The sequence below is a fragment of the Chrysemys picta genome, chromosome 16 (genome assembly GCF_011386835.1).
Source record: "Chrysemys picta bellii isolate R12L10 chromosome 16, ASM1138683v2, whole genome shotgun sequence".
Taxonomy (NCBI): Eukaryota; Metazoa; Chordata; order Testudines; family Emydidae; genus Chrysemys; species Chrysemys picta.
Genome location: NC_088806.1, coordinates 29,764,549 through 29,785,998, shown reverse-complemented (window position 1 = coordinate 29,785,998; position 21,450 = coordinate 29,764,549). Strand labels below are relative to the sequence as shown.

At 43.0% G+C, this 21,450-nt stretch overlaps 1 protein-coding gene across 11 annotated transcripts in view; it reads left to right on the top strand.

Moving 5' to 3' along the window:
• Positions 1–5,434: 5,434 nt before the first annotated feature.
• Positions 5,435–21,450, top strand: part of CADM1 (cell adhesion molecule 1) — a 293,287-nt gene continuing 277,271 nt past the window's right edge. For all 11 annotated transcript variants that reach the window (XM_005291394.5, XM_005291392.5, XM_065569020.1 and 8 more), the window contains exon 1: positions 5,435–5,697. In XM_005291394.5, the coding sequence (XP_005291451.1) occupies positions 5,583–5,697 (115 nt within the window). In that variant the 5' untranslated portion in view covers positions 5,435–5,582. The remainder of the gene's footprint in view (positions 5,698–21,450) is intronic.

Genomic DNA, 21,450 nt, shown 5'->3' with positions numbered 1-21,450 from the left:
GTCATTTAGCAGCAGATAATTTGTCATGGTTTGTTTTAGCTGTTGTGATATTGATATTTATTATGCAAATTGTATTTCCTACATCTTATTGTTCTGCATCCCATGAATACTTAAATTATTATAAACCTTTACACTTAATATGGGTCGTCCTTCAATTTGTTGCTTGAGCAGCAGTGGGTCATAATGTACAATATCTTATGGAAGGGAATAAAATAAGTAATTAAAAATAGACAAACAAGATAGTCTGGTACCTAATCATACTGAGGCAAATTGAGTTTATATGCAGTGTCTTTCAGACCAGATTTGTTTACCAGCATGAAAGTCCTTCTGGAGATGAACAATATATGGTGTCCTAGACTAAGATAAGTGCCTCCCTCTTAATCAAAGGATAAATCTGGTTTAGCCACGTAGTTGTAATGACCCTAGCAACCTTAACATTGTGTGCATCTTGTGAAACAGGGCAATGGTTGTGCAGGGAGCAACATGTTTTACTTACTTTATTTGTAAAATCTGTAATGCAAAATGATGCTACTCTTCCAACAGAAGTGAGAAGAGCACAGATCTAACGGAGGAGAAAGGGGGCTGTTTTGCTCAGAGGCTAGTTGTGGGTATAAATGCTCCCAGTTTGAAGGAGTCGGCGTGTGGGAAGAGTCCTGTGTTTGCGCAGATAACGCTTGTCTGAATCCATGCTAGAAGCAATTCAATCGGAAAAGGTAGTTCTTTCTAAACCTACAATGTGATGCAACATTTGCCCTGAGCATTTTTAAGTTTAGACTCCGGAAAAGGTGACAGAATTGTAAAGCTAAAGTGACAACTCCTTTGCTGAAGCATTGCTTTGAATAACCTAATTAAGAATTGTTGGAAATATTTGGCACCCCCTTTCTGGTACGGCATGCTTAGTTCCATAATATTAAGGAATAATGAGAGGGATGTTAAGTTCTTCTTTCCAACGGAAGAGACCCCTACTAGTTGATAGCCAAGATGATGCATTGCACAAAAGGTATTAAGGCACAGCTTAGCAGTCTGGAGGAGCAATTCTCTGGAGCTAGTCAGTTCTGAAGAGGAAGGAAGGGTGGTTCAGTTCAATTAAGACCTGTAAAAATCATTGCACAGATGGAAAATCTACAGAAAGGTAAAAGTTACCAGCTCCTTGACACCCATCTCCCATTTACTGTCAATCGAGAAAAAGAAGGCAATAGGGGTTGGGAGTTGGTGACTGTCCAGAGATGACCACACCCCACTTCATGGCTAGAAGAGCAAAGGAGATAACTCTGTTCCATATAGTGTGTAATGCACTGATGCCAAACTTGCAGAAATGGAAAAGATGTGTGGATGCATGGCACTCCCTTGGGAGGCCCTTCCTCATGCCCATAAACTGATTCCTGCCCTGGCCTGACACCTTACATTGGCCAAAGTGAGTGGAAAGATGGTAGGTTACTTTATCTTATGAGTCTGTTCAGGGAGCAGTTGGTGGAGGGGTGAGATGTGGGGGGTGGAAGAAAAGTTTGATTGAAAGGAAACACAGAACAGAGCAAGGAATTATGCAAATGGAGTTATCCGAACTAAACCGCTATTGATTTAGGGGCTTTGAGGGCTCCTGGTGAGGTGGTAGGATCATTACAAGAACAAACCAACCTGCTAAGATAGGTGCATTTCCAATGTGGACCATCAATACTTGTTTTGGTTGGTGTATTGCAGTGGGGCTAAGTTGCCACCCATCTTGTGTGTTTCTTTAGTGGGGAAACAAACACCTATTAACTTGGAGCATTTACCAGCATCCACCTCACGGTATCAATTGCATAATCATCATACTCCTGGGCTGCCTTTGTTTTGATCATAAAATACGTTCAGGGAGAGAGAGACAGATGACCGTAATGACTGTTTTCTGAGCAACTTCTAAATTGTGAACCTAAGGTTGCCCCTATTGCCTCCCCCATAGTCCGTTTCCTACTCCACCTTTTTTTACTACCCCTTTCCTGCTCTTGCCTTTTTTTTTCTAATGAGTCCAGATTAGCCAACCAGAACAAATCTATCTGTGTAACATACAGCTAAACCTGAGGCCTGAGTAGCTTGATTTCAGTGGAAGCTAGCCACTCTGGGACCTGAGGAACTGGATGTTGCAACCTTGTAACCTTTGACGATTCCTACTGTTGCTTGTGTCCCCAGGCTTTCCCTGTGTCTCGACTGACTGCAGCCAATATCTGGGTGACACTTCAATGTGGTATTCCAGGGCAGGTCATGTCTTTTTCCCAGACTGTCTCTCACCAGAGGCCAGAAGGTTTGTCTTACTACAGCCACTTCACCTCAAAACAATCTGAGACTCCAAGACAACCGAGCTGAAAGACAAAATCAAGAGGGGAAAATCATAGTAGTAGGTACGTTGTGCAGACCCTTCTGATTTATTCTGAAATTCACCAAGAGTTTAGCAGCTTGGGTTAGCGGTCTCAAAGTAGCCTTAAATGTCTAGAGAGTGTGTTCTCCAATGACTCCTAGAAATTACTGCCAGTGAAGGATAGATCTTTGGCTTCATGTGTTGTTGCTCTCTTCCCTGTGGGCTTCAACTTGACTAGTGAATATATTAAAACTACAATGGCCTGTCTCTCCATCCTGGGACTAACACACACTAGTTAATGGGTTAAAAATGCACCTTTCTTCCCCAGGGAAGACCAAGCCTCTTTTTCCTCCCCATCCGATCCAAATCCTTTATAATCTGTGCCCCTTCACTGATGTTGAAGATGTGTGGGACAGCTCATGATCACATTGGCCATCCTGGTGGTGGTTACACATTACATTGCTCATGTAATCGGGTGCACCAGCCTGGTCAAGTGTGATAGTGTTTGCCCACTGTTCAGTAGCTGGCCTCCCTGCTATCAGCTAACATCTCCTGTCTAGCGCTGAAGGTATTTCCCAATAGCCTATCTTAAAACTCCAGCATTGCAAATTCTCTTTAGATCTTTCTTGCCCCTTAGTAAGCCTAAATGGTCAAGATGACTGGATCTTTGTTTGCATGTCAGTTGTCCTTGGCTAGAAATGTTAGAGTTGAGCTCAATCTGTCTTTAAAGCGGCAGGATTTACATTGTTGTATATTTCCCCTTACTATTATTTCTTACAATTCATTCTTAACATGAATTCTACTCTCAAACTATGAATCATGGACAGATTAATCAGTGATAGCTGTATTCTATGTCTGACTTTTTTCTTAGCAACTGAATTGCCAACATTAGAGACAGAAGGTGCATTTTCTTATCTTTAGCTATGCTTTTCCCTCCTTTCTGTGTCCCCCCTCCCTTCTTATTTAAGGCAAAATAGGATCCGATTTCAATGGTGGAACCAGAGAGCTTCTGCCTAACTCACTTTTTTTTACCCTAATAACAGCATTTGATACCATCTAAGAGACTGGTAACAAAGGGTTTTTCTTTTAAAAGACTCTATACAAACAGAGGCACTAAGAAAAATTGTTGAAAAACATCCACTTGTTTGTTTTTTTTGGGGGGAGAGGAGATTTTTAAATATTTTTCATTTGTGTACTTTAAAAGGATTTGTTCAGTTCATAAAACACATCCCCAGTAACCACACCCTGAATGTAAATGTTGTGACAGTAAATTGTAACAACCTAAAAGCCCTATGGGATAATCCATGCAATTCACTGTTAAATTCTGCTCTCCATAGTGAGCAGTAGTACACTGAACAAAGGCAAGGAATTGGGTGTTTCGTCATTATAAAGGACTTAGGCTGCGATAGCATTAGCAGCAAGCGACCGAGTATCTGGCAGTGGCTATTTGGTCCATAGTCGGTAATGCCTGACACTGAATTCAAGAGATGTAAAAGAATTGTGGGGTTTGGGGTTAGCATAAAATCCATGTGTCCTCCCTTCCCATGTCCCATTTATCAATAGGCTTGTGCACATACTGTGTGGCACCAGTTTAACTAAGGCTTTGCCTATATGGGAAAGCTTCATTGTAACCTAAGGTGTGAATTTAAACCAATACATTACATGGGTATAATTAGAGCTGTGCAAATACCAGATCTTTTGGTTCATTGGCAGTTGATAAATTGTTTTGGGTTGAACAAAACATTTTTGTTTTGACAGTCTAAATGGTCCATTTTGATCTTGATGGCTTTTAATTTCTTTGATAAAAGGAAATGGATTTTTAAAACTCATTTTGAAGAAGAAAAATAGTGTTAAGCCAGAGCCGAAATCCAAACACACTATTTGTGTAACATTTTGGTGTAGCTGAATCTGCATTTTACGTGAAAAAGGTTGAACATTTTTGCCTTTAGGTATAATCCCTCATTTAGACAGTCTTACTCCAGGTTAAGTGTGGCTTTTTTCAGTTTTGTTTAGTGATTGGGCGAAGGGGGTTAAATTAAAGTGGAAAAAGCCACTTTCACTTTGAAATGTGGCCACAGACCATTATAGTCTGACTACAGTGGGCAGACTAGTATAACTGATATATACTTTCCCATGTAGCTAAGGCCTAAATGTGGGTGGGTTTTTTATACAGATTTAGGTAAACTAGCAAAACTTTCTGTGGATAGTCTTACAGTGACTTTAAAACTGGCTTGTAGTGGGTTACCTGTAAATTTATCAATGTAAGGTGCAAAGTAAACCCCTATAACCCAGTTTTAAATCAATGTAAGTGTGTCCACTCTGGGTGTGACTTGAGTGATTCTAACCAAAATGGGTTGTTCTGATGAGGAAAATGTGCTAAGGCGGAATCAGAAGTGCAAAAGCATACAGGTGCATGGATTGTGAAGATGAAGATTACATCCCTGAGATGTTGCCTGCCTCAGTGTATCTACCTCGTGCTAAAGCTAGCAAAACCTCCTTGCTTTATAGAGTAATACCATACTGATTTAAATTCTGCAGCTCTACAAGGGGTGGGTAGAGGAGGGTATGCATGGGTGGCAAGAGGGTGCTGGGCCGTTAGATAAATTTCTCATGAAGATTTAGGAGAGTGCATATGGTATATTAGAGAAAGTAAGACAGGGTGGGGGTGCACAGGGGTCGGTTTAGCACAGCAGCTGTAGTTGGGGGTGTGGGAATGGTGGTGGGGGTTAGGAGTACTTTGGGGGGGAAGGGGCAGTGAGGGGAAGGGGGATGCAGTAGATGGGGGGGATGATGAGGTGTGCAGGGGGGGGAGAAATGCACCAGGTGGATCTGGGGGTCGGGGCTGCAGCAGGTGACATAGGAGGAGGGTGGATGGAGGGGGGGGCTGGTAGGGGTGCTGGGGACATAGCAAGGAGGGAGTTGGGTTAGGGGACAGCGGAGAGGCCTGTGGCAGCTGGCCCACCTCCTCCTCCCCCTTCTCCCCCCGGACACCTGGCTCAGGTGAGCAGTAGCCTCACCTCTCCCGCCGCCGATGCGCCCCAGGCTGGAGATGAGACTTTACCCCCGTTCCCTTGTCGCGGGGCGGGGCGGGGCCATGGCTGGGCTCATTAGCATCCCGCCAGCAGGCGCCGAGAGGGGCGGGACTGCAGGCCGCCCTGCCCCGCCCCGCGGTGACGTCGGCGCATCTCATTAGCGGGCGCTCGATCGCTAGGTGCGGGCGGCGCTGGCAGAGCGAAGCAGGTGCCCGGACATGGCGAGTCGGACCGAGCCCAGCGGCTGCTCCGGGCGCGGCGGCGGCGGGGCCCCCGGCATCCTCCCGCTCCCGCTGCTGCTGCTGCTCGCCGCCGCCGCGCTCGTCCCCAGAGGTAGGGCGGGGGGGCTCCGGCCCCATTGCGTCCCAGGCGCCGGGGTGGGGGCGCGCCCCCGCTGCACCCCCATAACCCCCCTACTGCGCACCAACCCCATACTGCACCCCTATAGCCCCCCGCTGCGCACCAACCCCATACTGCACCCCATAACCCCCTACATAGCTCCCCGCTGCACCCACTAGCTCCCTGCTGACCCCCCTGATCCCCCTTGCACCCCCATAGTGCTCCCTATAGCGCCCCTACAGCTCCCACTTTATTCCCGTGCCCGTATAGCTCCCCTTCTCCACCCCCTTGTAGTTCTCCTGCCGGACCCCTGCAGCTCCTCCGCCCCCCAGCTGTCCCCCTGCAACCCCCAGCAGGGCTGCCCCCCCCCCCACCCCATAGCCCCTCTCCTGCTCTCCTTCCCCCCGCTGCTCTGCCCCCTGGCAGAGCCATCTCGGGGCTGGCTGCGGTTCCCCTCTGTCTGGCTTTCCAAAGCAGAAGTTGCCCCCCGTGACTTGGCTCCGGCTTCTTCCCCAGGCCCTGACTCCTTGTGCTTCTCCCTTCAGCAGCCGTGCTGGGGGGCAGGGGTTTGGGGAGGGCAGGTTTCTTCGCCCCATTGCCTCTCTGTCGGCCAAGCCGGGAGGCAGGCAGCGATTGTGTGAATTACAAATCTCAGCCCCTATCAGTGTTTTGAATCCAGCCAGTCTGCCGCCTCCTGGGCTTGCAGACTCCCGGACAGCCTCCTGCTTCTCTAAATCTTGCAGGGACGTGGAGATTGGAAGGACTAGTTCAAGTGTTGGGAGTCTCAGCCCTGTTGTTACAGGGGCTAGCTGCGTGTTGTAACTAGAAGGGGATTTTATTTCCTTCCCTCTATTGCAAACATTTTTCTCTTCCAACAGCAGCGCCTGTGAGTGTTGGCAAGATTGGAAATGAAGAGGGCAGTATTTGCTTTCAATAACAAAAGGGAGAGAGACAAATCACTTCACCGTCAGATCACTCTTTGCACTGCTTCAGATAATGCTGTTTGCCGATTCCTTTTCACCCATACCTCCCTAAATAAATACATGTGTGGACTAGATCAGATTGAACATCCCTTGTGCAGAGAACCGATGATCACAGTGACATCAGCAGCAACAAGTAGCAAAAAATAAAAATAAAAATTGCTGTATCAGAAAGAATGTTTAGCTGTGTTGTGGCCTGAAGGTTGTTCTCTGGCTGCTAAAAAGTGTCTCCTAGAATTTCTCGCGTTGATGTTTTGGTTTTACCAGTTATTTTCACAATTATGTAAATAGTATGCAGCGGAGTAAATCTTAATGTGCTAGGTCAAGCCCTTGAGAGGATTATTCCACGCAAAGCATTTTTAAAAAGTGCTCTATTTCCTCCGAGCCATTTATTTTATAGACTAAATGTGTATCGGGTGCATAAAATGAGATTTTTGGTCTCATTTTTCTTCCCCTGAAAGCTTTGTGTGAATCGCTAAATCTTTAATTTATGAGTTGGTAGATAAATTGGTTTGGCAAACCTGGATTTGTTCGAGGTTCCTTCTTTGTGATGTCCAAGTTTTGATGATCTTAATAAAATATTCCTGAAAGAGCATCTTTGGACTACTGCATTGTGAAAGTCCCTGTGCCATTAAAACCTGGGTGCACGTGAGGATCTGAAACTGGTGAATAATAGAGGCAGCAATACATTGGCTGCTGAAGAGACTGGGCACAGATATTTCCTTTAGATCAAAAATGAGAAATACATAGGGTTGCTTTATGGAGAGTAAAGTAATGGGCTACATCTGAGTGTTAAGCTTGCTTGTTGAATGAATGGTGAAAGTAGTAACTGCTTTATTTATAAATATTTTGCTATATGGAATTGCTGTTCTTAAAAGGGGATATATAGTGACTAGTAAAGAAGGAATTGTGGGCTCGACAGTGCGTGTCAGTGACATGAAAATTCTGTTACTGGTTACCATGGAAGCAGCTTCTTGCTCTTGTGTGTTTTATGGGTCTGACTGGCTATCAAGTAGTGTTCACATTTAAAAGTAATTGGTTTCTGTGTGGTTTCTAGAATTCTTTGTTCATAGAATTGTTGTAATTGAAAGTGCTAAATAAGTCTGGGCCATGTGCTGCAAAGGCAGGCGTCTGTCTGCAGCCTCAGAAAGGATACCCCGATGATGAATTGGGAAGCCAGAAAGTCTGTGGTGAAGAGTCGAAAACCTGTTGGTATCGAAGTAGAACTTAGGTGCTTCCATTTTCTTTTCTGTTGTGGCTAATGGGAGCCTTGTTAAAAGGAGTTCTTCAATGTAACATAATATGTCTTTCATTCAGACTAGATGCTTTTCCCAGGGCGATTGTTTTGGATTAAATGGATGTTAATTTAACCCATCTAAAATGGGATTGCCCAAGCCTTTCTGGCTCTATAAAATTGCTCCTGCTTTACAGGGAAGCTGTATGATTTAACTTCAAGCTATAATTGGACTCTCAGCTGACAATTTTGTGGGTGATTTGGGGCAACTTCCTCAGGATTGTGCCACAGCGTTTTTGCAGAGGCTTGACAAGCTTGTATTCTGGGCTACGTATTCAACCAAGTGCTGCCGAGCTATTGTTGCGTTTCTTCTGCATTGAACTGAATAGCCACAGGAGGGACTTGCACTTGCGTCTGGCTTTGATAAAATATCCCTCATTAATGCCACTTTATATTTACAGTGTGTCACTGGAGACGCACAAGGCTTCATTCACTGACTTGTGTGACAAGAGGAGCTAGCGTTATTTGACTGGGACATTTTGGAGGAACAAGAGAGTCATTGAGTGATCTTTTGAATTTAACTAATACGAAAGGGGGAGGTGGAGAATAAAAGAGCAGGCAGTTCTCTCCAACAAAGAGCTTTATTCATATGTATGTTGTACATGTTTTCCCCAGTGGCCCTCTTGGTCAGGCAGTGGGGGAAGAAAACTGGTGTCACTTTCAGTTCATTATTCTGACTTGACATACCTTCTTTGAACGAGGAATGCTCTCCAGAGCAAGGCCGCCATCCTGTGCCGTCTGCCTACCAGTTAGGTCAATGGCAGTTACTTTATGAATGTGCCATTTTAAAACGCATTGTTTTGGAGGAAGTGCTAATTTGAGTTCCAGTCCCTCCTCTTAGCTCAGTTGTTCCATAGATGTAAGTGCCTGCTTGTTGGGGGAAGGGGGTGGGGGGAAAGGAAGGGAATGTGCCATTGGCTGATAGTGTTTTTGTTTTTTTTAAGGATAGGGAAACAGAGATGTCACTTTGGCATGGCTCTCAGCAGGCAGAGGCCACACTCAATATGTTCAAACGCTCAGGTATTTGTGCAATTACTGCACCGTGTTCAAGGTTTTTAAGATGTTTTGCTGCCAGATGGATTTTTGTCCTTTTCAAAAATGACATTGTAAAATGGGCTCTGGTTTTATGGGATCATGGAGTTCGCTTGTGCTCCTGCTCATACCTGTTAGGTTTTAGTTTCACACACAGTGAATTGTTCAGTCGTTGGAGCTGGAGAATTGGATCACTAAACAATACTTGAGCTAAAATAAAAATGCTTTCATAACGTGGCTATGAATACACAGTATCTCATTCCCTCTTTCTGCATCTCAAACTCTTAATGCCTCATCTCCTGCTTAGAATCACCATTTAAAAAAAAAATCTTTTTTATTAAACGAAAGGCTTGCACCGCGTTACTACACGGCAAGGTGGGTAAATGGAGCCCAGCTAATAGACATAACAATCTGAATTAAAATATAGCAGCATTAGGAGCAATTGAAAAGACATGAAAATGAGGGATCTGAATGCTGCAGTTCTTCAGTTAAAAGGGATGTGACTGACCTGTACATTGGGTATTACTCAATGACAGACTGGAGAGCACCACACAGCGGTAACTGTTGCAGAACGGATAATTTGCTACTTGGAGCCTGGCGGTCATTAATCTCCACTAAAAGTTTGATTATCCGAGGCAAGGGGTAAAGCACTAGACACTCTCCATTGGCTGAATTTATGTCAAGTTCCCTTAAAACCCCAGAAATGTTTGCCTCACTTCTCCCTCCTCCCCCTAGCACCTTTAAAAGCAATTAATATGCAATAATGAAGTTTCAGTACGTCCGGGAAAGAGAATCCATGCCATGGTAGTAAATACTTGTTTGGTAATAATTGCATAGCTTTGCGTGCCTTTCTGTCTCCTAACTCTAGGGTTAAATAGGTCCTTTCTGCCGTGCTGGGCAAGGTACAATACGGTGATATTGCTATCTCGCTGTCTTGGTGGAATCCTGTAATTGGGGTGTGCTTTGGAGCATGTTGTAATGGCTGTGCTGAATGAATCAAACACGGTAACTGCTATAGGGCTAGGCAGTGTTAAGACTTGGTATAAAATAGTCTAATGCCATGATGAATCTGTGTATTTCTTCAGCACCTTTCATCTGATGATCTCAGTGCTTTATGCATAAGTAAGTTTCACCCTCTCTCCCCGAAATAGGAAAAGAATACAGGAATGACTTCAGCTAGCACTGAACTGCAGTCAGTCCTGGGGTGGAACAAGCAGGTGTGTAACAGTACACAGTAATACACTACATGGTAGTTTAGACAGAATAACATTCCAACTCCAACCACTGGGGGAATTTAGCAAGGCAGAGTATAACTGCCCAAACTGGAATCTTGTCTGACATCCAGAGTTAACAGACAAGATGGGTGAGGTAATATCTCTTATTGATGAAAGAGATAAGCTTTCACCAACAGAAGTTGGTTCAATTAAAGATATTACCTCACCCACCTTGTGTCTCTAATAGCTTTGGACTGATACAGCTACAACGCTGCAAATCAGGGGGTTAACAGTTATACCTGTACGAGAATGCAGTGGGATATCTAATGACAAGAAGGGTCAGGACTTGAGTTTTACATCTTAGCCAGGATAGATAAGCCCTGTGAGCAACGGACCAGCAAAAAGATCTGCTCAGATGTCAATGATCTAACGTGACTGGTCAACAATCCCACTGAGAATATGGGTTAAGCAGACTCTTGTAAATATAGAGCGAGATTGTAAGGAGCGTTTGTCTGCAAGAGGGGGGAAGAAATCTTACTCTCCACTGTGTTTCACTGGGACTGAGCTGAGCACTTGGCGTGAAAAAATATACTAAGAGTTTCTGGCTCTGAGTGGTCTGCATGATATGCAAACACTTGAGTGAAGTTGCAAAGGAGAGGCTGGCAAAGAAAATACAACTATCCATTCTGGTTGTGATATGGGCTCATTCAAGGTGCTTGAGCCCTGGTTGTAAGCATGACATTAGGTTTAGGAACCTAATCACCAGTGGGATTACTAAGGGTACGTCTATACTTACCCGCTGGTTCGGCGGCAAGTAATCGATCTTCTGGGATCGATTTATCGCATCTTGTCTAGACGCGATAAATCGATCCCGAAAGTGCTCGCCATCGACGTCGGTAATCCTGCTCCGCGAGAGGAGTAGGCGGAGTCGACGGGGGAGCCTGCCTGCCGCGTGTGGACCCGCGGTAAGTACCTTTAAGTTTGAACTAAGATACTTCAGCTACGTTATTCACATAGCTGAAGTTGCATATCTTAGTTCGAACTGGGGGCTTAGTGTGGACCAGCCCTATGACCTCTTCTGAAGGGCAAGAAGAATAATACCAATCAACCAGGCTTCACGTGCAAAAGGTATGGTGAGATGGGGGCTAGTCACTAGCACCTTCATCTCACTAATTAGTTTTAACCAGTGACAATATTGGACACAACTGTACAACTCAGGAAGAGCCGCCGCTGCTGCTCTCGTTTTTGGGGAGGCCGTTGTACCCTTAAGCGAGAGCATAGATATGTGCCTTCTTCAAGCAGCAGTCTTCACCTGTTTCTAGTGTTGATCTTTTGCTGATGTTTGTTTGTTTTGACTGACTTTCTTTTTTGGTTGTGTAATTAAAGAAACACTTGCATAAAACAACTGACTCAGTAAATAAAGATGGCTTAGTGCTGTTTCCTTTGGGCTGTGCCAGACTTCTGAACATGGTACAGGGGGGCAGCAGTATGCAGACAGTCTCTGCCCTAGTGCTGGATCTAAAAATGGATCAGACCTTGTGTGTCTGAGGCCAGGCCCAACAGAATCCATTTTTGTTTTAGACCAGTCATGCTGCCTCTTCAGACTATTTAAGTGCTCTTACCAGCCTGTTTTGTGGATTAAAAATAACTTTTCCTAGTAACTTTCTGGTAGCATTATGCATGTGGTTGGCACTGACTAGTGCAGATGCTGGTAATTTACCTTTTTAAAGTGTCTTTACAGTTCTTTGGATATGTCTTTCATTTTGAGCCAAACATGGTAGAATGTTTCAGGGTGTCCCAGAACTCCTTCTCCGACTGTATACAAAAGTTAGGCACCTTCTTTTGTTTCTGGGGATAGGATTTTACCAGACGTCTAAAAGGTCCTATATGCAAGCGGACTGTAAATTTAAAGCATTCAGTCTGGCTGGATTCCAGCCACATAAGTAAACATTTATGCAGTGGTTTAGGGATACAAGCAAAGCTGGACAGTGATCTGTATCTTTTCTGTGTAACTGGACATTACACAGAGAACTCTGTAGTCATTTCCTTGCGGAGCATTGTATACAATTCTCCAGTGTTGCAGAACCACCAGCACTGAATAAACCGTCTTTGTTCAGAAACCTGCAATAAAAGGGAGAGAATTTAGCTGGAATGTTGCAATTACAAGTTGTACCTACTTGTTTAAATCTCGTAAAGCTCTGAAAAAGTAACTGGTTTAATTGCATGCTCCAGCCAACAGCTGCTGTTGTGGTTAATGGGAGGTTCCATTGCAGAACTTTCTTTGAAGGTCTTCCAGGGCTGGCTCAGAGACTTTGGTGCAGCTGGCTTCAGTTTTGCGTCGGAAGAGGTGGGGAGAACATGGGGGTGTGGGAGGGATAGTCTTTTGACATGCAGCAGGTTTGCCTTGGAAACAAAGCATTACGTGGTTTTGGTCACAAGTTTACAATTGAAATAGTAGGGCCATGTTTCTAAGAGGAGCAGATGGGTGTTGGTCCCCCTGGTGATATTCCAGTTGAGCTTGGTCAGATACATTAGTCAAGCCTGGCCATTCTGGGGGAACTCCTCACCTAAAGCTACAAGTGGATATGGTAGGTCCCATTCTGATACTTGGATACATTTGTGGTTTGTGCACACATGGCCCTCACCAATTATTTTTCCAGTACTTTGAGAGAGAGAGAGAGAGAGAGAGGAGAGAGAGAGAGTGTGTGTGTGTCTCTCTCTTTCTTTCCCACTCATTTAAAGTCAGTTAAGTTTGCTGGGCTGGCTTGTTGTGCTGCATTTTAAATCTTTTACCAAATTGTTTTATGCAGCAGCTGAAAGTGAGTACAAATCTCTGATTTTTAGGAGCGGGTGAGTAGGCCACATGGCAGGGCATGTGGGGTTTCTCCAGGGAATGAGGCAGCTCGGGTTATTCTCTCCTCCTGTCTCAAACTCCTGCTGTGGACACAACCAGCTCTCATGGCGGGGTCCAAACTCCACCCTTCACTCAGCTGCTGCTGTGTGTGGATTTTGCCTGCCTTGGGGGACCACCGCATACTGGGACATTCTGGTAATATATAGCCAGAACCTGCTAGTCAGTGAGACTGCTCAAGCAAGTAGTGGCACATAAGCCAGAATGTCTGCTGGACTAACTCTTATTGTACATGTGCAGTACATTTTTAAACTAAATCATAAAAACTGTAATTTGACTAGAACTTTAGTGAAGGGAATTCCCTGAGCATGTTGAATTCTCAAGATAAACTCATAAACAGCAAAACCAGTCTTTATTAGGAGCTCAATACTGAGATAAAAAATGCCGTCTTTACACTCCTGCACAATGGGAATGAAGAAATGGCATATTGTCTAGGAACTGGAGGCTTAATTGGAAGAGCTTATTGACTGACTTCAGTAGAAACGCTTGCTTCTATGTGACTAAAAAGTAGCTGTTTTAATGCCTGTTTTCTGGACTGAAGACGTCCGGATTAGTTTAGCCCAAGTGCCATGTTCTGACACGGTTAGTTTTGTGTTTAATACTAGCAATGCCCCTTTTCTGTATGGCAGTAATACTAGCAGTAGCCTGTTAAGCAACTTTCTCAGGCTTTTGGTTCATGATCAGTGGAAATGGCATTTGTGAATGCAGTTTGACTTGTTTTACCATTCTAACATCTTATCTATAATTTTTCTGGATTTTTTTTTTCTGGACAATAAGCTGTCCACCCTCCAGGTTTTCTGTTAGTGCCAGTGGAAGTCGAGTGGACATACTGAGGGGAAAACAGACCCTTAGCTGTACGTGATTGAAACCACTTGTCTTTAGATGTTCTGTTTGGAAGTCGGGTAAGAAATTGAGTTGAGAACCTGCAGTTCTAGATTACCAATCTGATTCCTCTTTAGAGTGGAGAGAGCACATAGCTTCCATTTCTCTTTTGGAAATCTTTGACTAAACAATGGAAACTTTAAAGCCAGAAAAAGCAGTTAATTAATTGGTAATTCAACACACTCCTGATCGTAAAATAACTTTTGTTTCACAGCTGTTTTTATTGGACGCCTGGAACAGTGAGTCACATGTTGAGCTTCCCTCAGGGATGGGGAAGAAGAGATTCTTGTATTAGCTAGAGAAACTGAATTTTTTTTTTTTTTTTTTTTTGGTCTACACTTCACCTTCTGTTCTCTGTGGCATTGCAGCATAACCAGATCCGTCACGGGTAAAAACAGCGTTTCAGGGCGTGATGTTGGGGGCAGGGACAGATTGCACTTACAGTACCGAAGCATGGTTTGCTTGTCTCTACATGAGAGTAGGGAGTTACCAGGATGGAGGGTTCTTCAAAAAGTGGATTCCCTGATTTAAAAAAAAAGAAACAAAACCACCTTCTCGAGTTTTCTGATCCCATCAAAGGGTCACGGGGTGTTGCTGCTACATCTGTGTTACTGGTGGGAATTGCCTCCAGGTGCTGGCAGTCCATGCCTAAACATCAGCATTGTAACTGATTTGTATTAAACTTCCCTAAACATCCACTGTTTTCAGCCCACTCCCCGACAAACCTGAGCACGCGCATGCGAATGGGGCAGGGGAATAATACTGAAGGAAAAAATCACTGAGATCGCCTTGGATCTCCTTGACTCTTCATGAAGTCAGTCTGAGAATAAGCGCACGTCCTGCCTCAAGATTCCAGTCACATATAGCCGCATAATGCTATGGGGAATTAGAGGTTCCTTCCGAAGAGCTAGAATACCAGTCTGGTCATCACATCACTCTTAATAATCACTGATTCTAGCCACGCAGGGAGATGATGATGCAAGGTGTATTTTTGCATTTTCTTTTAGAGAAACACAAGTAATAGGTGGTAATCTTCAAGGGTGGAGAGTCCAGTGTCAGTGAGTTACAGGGGATTGGATTTCCTTTAGGGGCATTAAGTATCACTCTCCTGGATGGAAGTGAGCATTCTGCACTCAGAATTCAATCACTAGTATTGATGGACATAAGAGCACTGTGGGTTCGGACTGTAGCTCTGCCAATGTGTTAGACATCTCAGATCTCTTTATCTGTGAGATAAGGACTCATCCAGAATAGAACTTAAATTGCATCCTTCAAGCTATTACTAGGTGTTTGAAAGTTTGCTTCTGTGGGTTTGTTTGTTTGTTTTTTTCTGTGCATTAAAACAAAACTTCCTAAACCCTAATGCAAAACATAAACCTTGAGATGAGTGAAGACCTGGGGCAGAGCTCTCCAGATTTCATTTGAGAACAGCACATTTAGCTGGCCAAGAAGTATAGCTTTATAATTCCAGGTTTCAGAGTAGCAGCCGTGTTAGTCTGTATCCGTAAAAAGAACAGGAGTACTTGTGGCACCAGGTGCCACAAGTACTCCTGTTCTTTTTATAATTCGTCACTTGGTAGACAATATGCTCCATTTGAGACCTCTGCACAGAAGTTGGCACACTTTCCCCAAATCCCCATTAATTTGAATAGCGGTTGGCTGAGGACTGTTGCTCCTCGGCAGTTTGGGTTAAATTTCTACCCATGAGCTAGAGGACAAAAGCCTCCTCTTCCATTGCCTGGCATCTGAGTCCTCGAAGTGTCGTCTGTACTAGGTATCTACAGCATGTGTGTTCTCAGAAGAAGCATAATTGAAATGAGGAAATGTTAAGCATCAAGTGACTGTTCCCAACCCCCATTCAGGAATTTAGAAATAAGTCTGTCTACAGCATCAAAAGATCAGAGCAATAGGATGGAGCAAGAGAAGTGGCTTGTTGCTGCTTTTTTGTTTTTTTTAAATGAGGCAGCCTCCCTCCTAGGAAAATGTGTCCTTTAAAATATCTGTGGTGTTAAGCTCTAAAACTGGAGTTATTGCTAAATAAGATTTGGCTACAATTAGGCCAGAAAGTAAATTGCCTTCAAACAATCTCCTGTTAAATAGAACAGATTTGCTTCACGTTTGCTCGGAGGTGAATACATTAAAATAAAGATGAAACGAATGACTTTCTCCCGCTTTAATCCATATCCTGGGAGTAGATTGGGGTTTGTACCTAACTCTGAATGTAGAGGTAGAACCTGAACTAGACACCTTTTATTGCTGTAATCCTTTTCTTAAATGCATTTAGTGACACTGATGTATCTGTGACCTTGAAAAGGCATGTGGCTTTTAAAAAAGCTATTTTTTCCCTCAGCTGCCATAATATATCATGGGATAACTTTTGGGCAACAGTCGCTCTTCATCCATAAACAGTAGCTGAAACTATATGACTGAGCTGAATTGGGGAGGAAAAGGCTAGTGGCTCTTGTTATTTATAGCTTATTCACCAAGATTGTCTCTTTTACATGAACTTCCATTTGTTTGACCTTCTATTATGTCTGCTGAGGGCACGTAGGCTGCCCGTTTTATTCTTTGCAATGTTCTTTAGCATCAAAACATTCAACGTCATGTCAGTGTTTCCTTTGCCGATGTAAAACGGTGTCTTCGGTTACACATTTGTATTTGCTTAAGCATTCTATATGGATTAGCTCAATTGGTTGAAGTTTTTAGAAGAAAGACCAATATTTTGTTTTCCTGAAGCGTAAGGTGATGTCAAACGGTATTTCTTGGTGGATATTGCAGATAGGACTGGTTGCTTTATGAGCGGGGTATTCAAGCAGTCTTGTTGTGGCTTCAGTTAAACATTTCTTTCCTAGGATGCCACCAATAAGCCAGTGAAGACATGAAGCTGATGTTAGACAAATCTCATTTCTTGAATAAAATCATGGTATATTAATGTACAGGATATAACATTTGTGCATTGAGTCAATGAAAAGGTTAGTCTGCCAATTCTAACTGGATTCATTACAGTTAAGCTCCAAAATATCCCTTCTTAGAGAATTGCTGCTCTGGCTTGTCTTTTGTGTATCTTATTGTTGTGAGATTTCGAATGAAAACAAGCTCTGATTCTTAAATTCATCTGCTTCTGCGATCCTACCCCCGCTCCCCATCCCTAACCCTCTGACATCTAATTGGTAATATGAACATGGTTGTGATGTCAAAAGGCTTCAGTGGATGACCAACTGTAGGAGTGGGTGAGCTTTTAAAAGCACCCCCAAAAACTCTGTGGGTTTAAAAAAAAACTGTCTGTAACGGAGATGAAGGGAGAAGAGATTCCTTGTACTATGCAAGCTGTTTTTAAATAGAACGTATGGCAGTTTTTTGAGGTGTCAGCAGTTCTTTAAAACATTCATGCCCACATCTATCTTCCTGTCTTAACGGAGAAGGGGAAAAAAACTTCAGAGTAATTTCATAATGCTGCTTAATACTGAGCAGTGCCATTCGGCATTATTATTGCTTTCTGAATACTGGCTAATTAAGATTTTTGGGGTTACAGAGTTAAGTAGAAATCTGATCCACAAGCATCGGAACTGTTAATGCTTTTCATTGACTGACTGTCGGCTTTATTGAACTTCAGCGTTCTTGTGGAGCAGTTGAACTAGAATTGTTTGGAGTAAGCACCATTTTTTTTTTCCAGGGGGCAGGAAATAAAACAAAACAAAAAACTGATTAGTATAGGAAATGCTTCTGTGATAGCAGTGGGAATCTAGGTCAGCCTAAAAGCAACTCCAGTTCTTTAGGCAGATTAATTTTTGTCTCCCTAGTTTTTAGTATGATTTGCAAAGTCCAGAGAAACTGTGTCTGGTTCCTTAGTGCATATTAGCCAGCAGGGGGTCTGGAATTAAATTTGAAAACTTCATTTGCAGTTGATCAGTGAGAGTTTAACTCAGGCCTAATACGGCATCATGTTGAGATGTCATTGGCATTTCTTGAACTTTCCAACAGCTACACAAAACTTCACGTCACCTGTGGTAGGTGACTCTACGTTCCTTGAATGTGGGAGAAGAGAATAGGTGGACTCCAACTCTGGCTAATATGTGAAGGATGGATGGATGGCCCTGTCTTGCACATAGCATGACTTGGGGCAAGTGGCACACAGCTTCCCTTCTATGTGATGCAACTCATTTCTGGCCAGTATCAATGCCAAAATTTACCCCAGATTAGGTAGAAATATGGCAGAGTTCATCCAACTCCTTTTTTGTCTTTTTAAAACTCTTTTGTTGAGGCTGGTGCATTATCTTACTGCTTACTCACTACTATTTTATTACTTACAAAACTCCAGAAATCTCTTAAGGAGGAAATTAACTTCATTTGAAGAATTATCCTTTTTGACCTCAGTGTTCTAATAGCTCACCCATTGCTCAGATTAATGCCTTTTGCTTAGTTCTTAAGAAGCTATATCTCTAAGGTTGTGATTCCATGATTGCCATCTCATGCCAAAACCCGTGATCTTTCCTCGCCCCCTTCTCCTTCTGATGCTGAAAGTGAGTGAAATGTGAAAGAAACATTACTCATTTTAAAGAGTTTTTTTCTGCCAGGTTAATGTGACTCTTAAGCTGAGCCTCATAAGCTCTGTCCACAGTAACTGCTTTTAAGTTGATTTAAAGTTCTTAACTACTCTGAATTGCTTTACATAATCTCTTAAACAGGATGTACAAATTTCATGCATTTTTTTTTTAAATCCATAACTGCCAGTTGCTGTCCACTGAATATAAAGAGCAGGTAAGTGATTGCTTTTTCTGTCCATTGCCAATTTTATTCCCCACTCCAGAACTTAGAGTAATATCACCTACATTGAGATATTGAAGGGCAAAGGTAAAACCTAGTGTGAGTGAGACATGTAACACCCACTTCTAGCCAGTTCATTTATTGCTAAACAGAAATATAATTTGAGCCTAATAAAAAGGAGGGTTTATAGCAGAACCAATGGTGCGGCTTTTAAATTGCCCCAGGAGGATGCTGAGTGCACCGTTGCATAATGAATCTCTCAGCCATGCCCTCTTTTCTGCAAATGGAATCTTATTAAGTAAGTTGACACAACCAGATAAATACACAATACAACATTGTGAGCCACATATGCCATGTTAAATACTGCTGTCTTCCTCTTGGCTTTGCAACTGGATAGCATTTTGTGTGTAGATACTGGATAGGTCTATTGGTGTGATTCCTGTCTGAGGAGAGGGACTTCCTTAGATGATTTATTGCCCCTTGATAGTCTTATGTTTCTTGCCTGGGGAATTTTAAAATTTTGTGTTCTCTTCTCCCACAGATGAAAATGACTTAATGGGGTGTAGGTGTCATATCACTTATTTTTAAGTCCAAAATAAACTTTGAAACACGCTGAGATTTAAGTGTGCATGCCACAATGCAAAGGGGAAGAAAGAATATGTGGATTTGCGTTAACTCTAATGTGTTGAGGATCTGGGCTGAAATTTTTCTTGGTCTCAAATGAAGACAAATTCCTTCAGTCAGGCATTCAGGTATGTATGTCAACCGCACAAGAGGACTGGAAGAGGAGGAGTGTTGCAGATGTGGCGTGAGACACACATTGGGGAGAGCTGCCTGGGAAGACTTGCCTAGTGATTGTAGTGCAGATTTAAAGACTGCTACTATTTATATATTTTAGTGGACTAAAAGGTAACCTGGCTTCCATTAATAATTACATCGGTGCTGCCATAATGAAGGTTGCATTCTGGAACAGACTTAAAATGAGACATAAATTTCAGGGTTTTTCCCCACACATGGGTGGTCTTCCAGTCTGAAGTTTCACACAGTTTTTATGCCCTTGGAATTTTATATGTAGGTTTTTTGTTTTGGATTCTTTTCAGAAACTTTGAATAGGAAGTGTTTGAAATTGTTCTCTGCTCAAAATATGTTGGGGTTTTTACTATTTTGTTGACTGTATTTTTAAAATAACGCTTGCACCTGTTACCAATTGGCAAATGTTAATAGTTTCTTAGCTCTGGTACAATGGGTAAATCTTATTCCCTGCCAGAATAATTCCAGTGGAACTGTGCTTAGTGTAGTGGTCTGTAATTGCTCAGTGCTTAAGGTGCTTGGGAGAATTCTGTTTTGTTACCTGTTCAGTTCCAATGGGCTACATGTAACATAACGCCCCGCTCAGACTGTCTGGGAAGCTCAGCCCTTAAAGTCCTAATCTTCTATATCATATTTGCCAGTGCCTTCCCACAATCCCCCTCTGGGTGAAGCGGGGTGGGGACCGTGCTTAGTTTGGGCGGAGGGGCTTTGTCTGAACCTGAAGCTATGAACAGTGGCCTGGCCCCAGCAGCAGTGGGAATACCACCTTCAGGGAGGAAAAACTCATTAGGCCTCTTCCTACCCAGCCAGGTGGAGACTTGGAACCAGGGAGCCGCCTTGATAGCAGTTGGTCCTGATTCCTTTGGCTTACCCTATCCCCCAAAATGATTACAGGTATCTGAGGGCTGCATTGGTTTCCTGATGATTTAATTCAAGGTTAGGGGCCTGGCCTTTTCCAGGAAGAGGGTCTCAACTCTGCTTGTGTTCGAGGTCTTGTTGGACAGTGCTGATCCCTGGCTTTGGCATAGTCTGTTAAGTTGGTGGTGTTGCTGGGTTACTTGATTTGATATGGAGGATCTGGTAGGTATGTTTAAGTGTGTTTTTAAGATAGTCAAGGCTACCCAAAGCATTGGATGACAGCACTCTTTTTATCATTGGTAAAAGTCCAAATAACCAAAATGAATTAAATTTAGGCTCCTGAGTAGTCAACATGAACGAGTATAGATCCTGCAATCAAATAAGGAGTAGCTTCAATTTGGCCAACTGATCTTTTCTTACAACAGGATATTTAAACGTGTCAAGTGACTTTCTTCCAAGAGGATCGCGGAAGACTGCCCCGGTGTATAAGGGTCAAATACTGAAATTCAAGAGAAATGTTTTTCAATGTGCAAAGCTTAAGAGAAGTGGTAGAGATTTTTTTTTTTTAACCACTGCCTCTGGACTAGGGTGCTGAAGGCTGTCAAATCTTGCACCTTTCACCAGCACTAAATTCACTGAGAAAGGAAAACCTTTAGGACATTTTCAAACATAACTGTTATTTTTAAACACATTTCTTGACCCACATCCAAGGCATTGGTCTTCGTTGAAGATTAAGTCCAATATGCTTTTGAGGTTTTAATAAACTTCTTGATTTTTTTTTTTTTTTGGAGTGCGCAAAAATATCAGTTTAAAGAAATATTATTTTTCAAAGCTTGGTTAATAGAAAACTGGCTAGATAATCTCTTCCCTAAACCTTTGGAAAAAGTCAGGTGAATAAACTTGCCAAAGGGTAATTTTTTGACAACTTACTAAGCTATTAAAAAGGAATTTTAGTGAAAATAATGCCTCTGAAATTGGTATCTTTATTTCAAATTGGTTCAC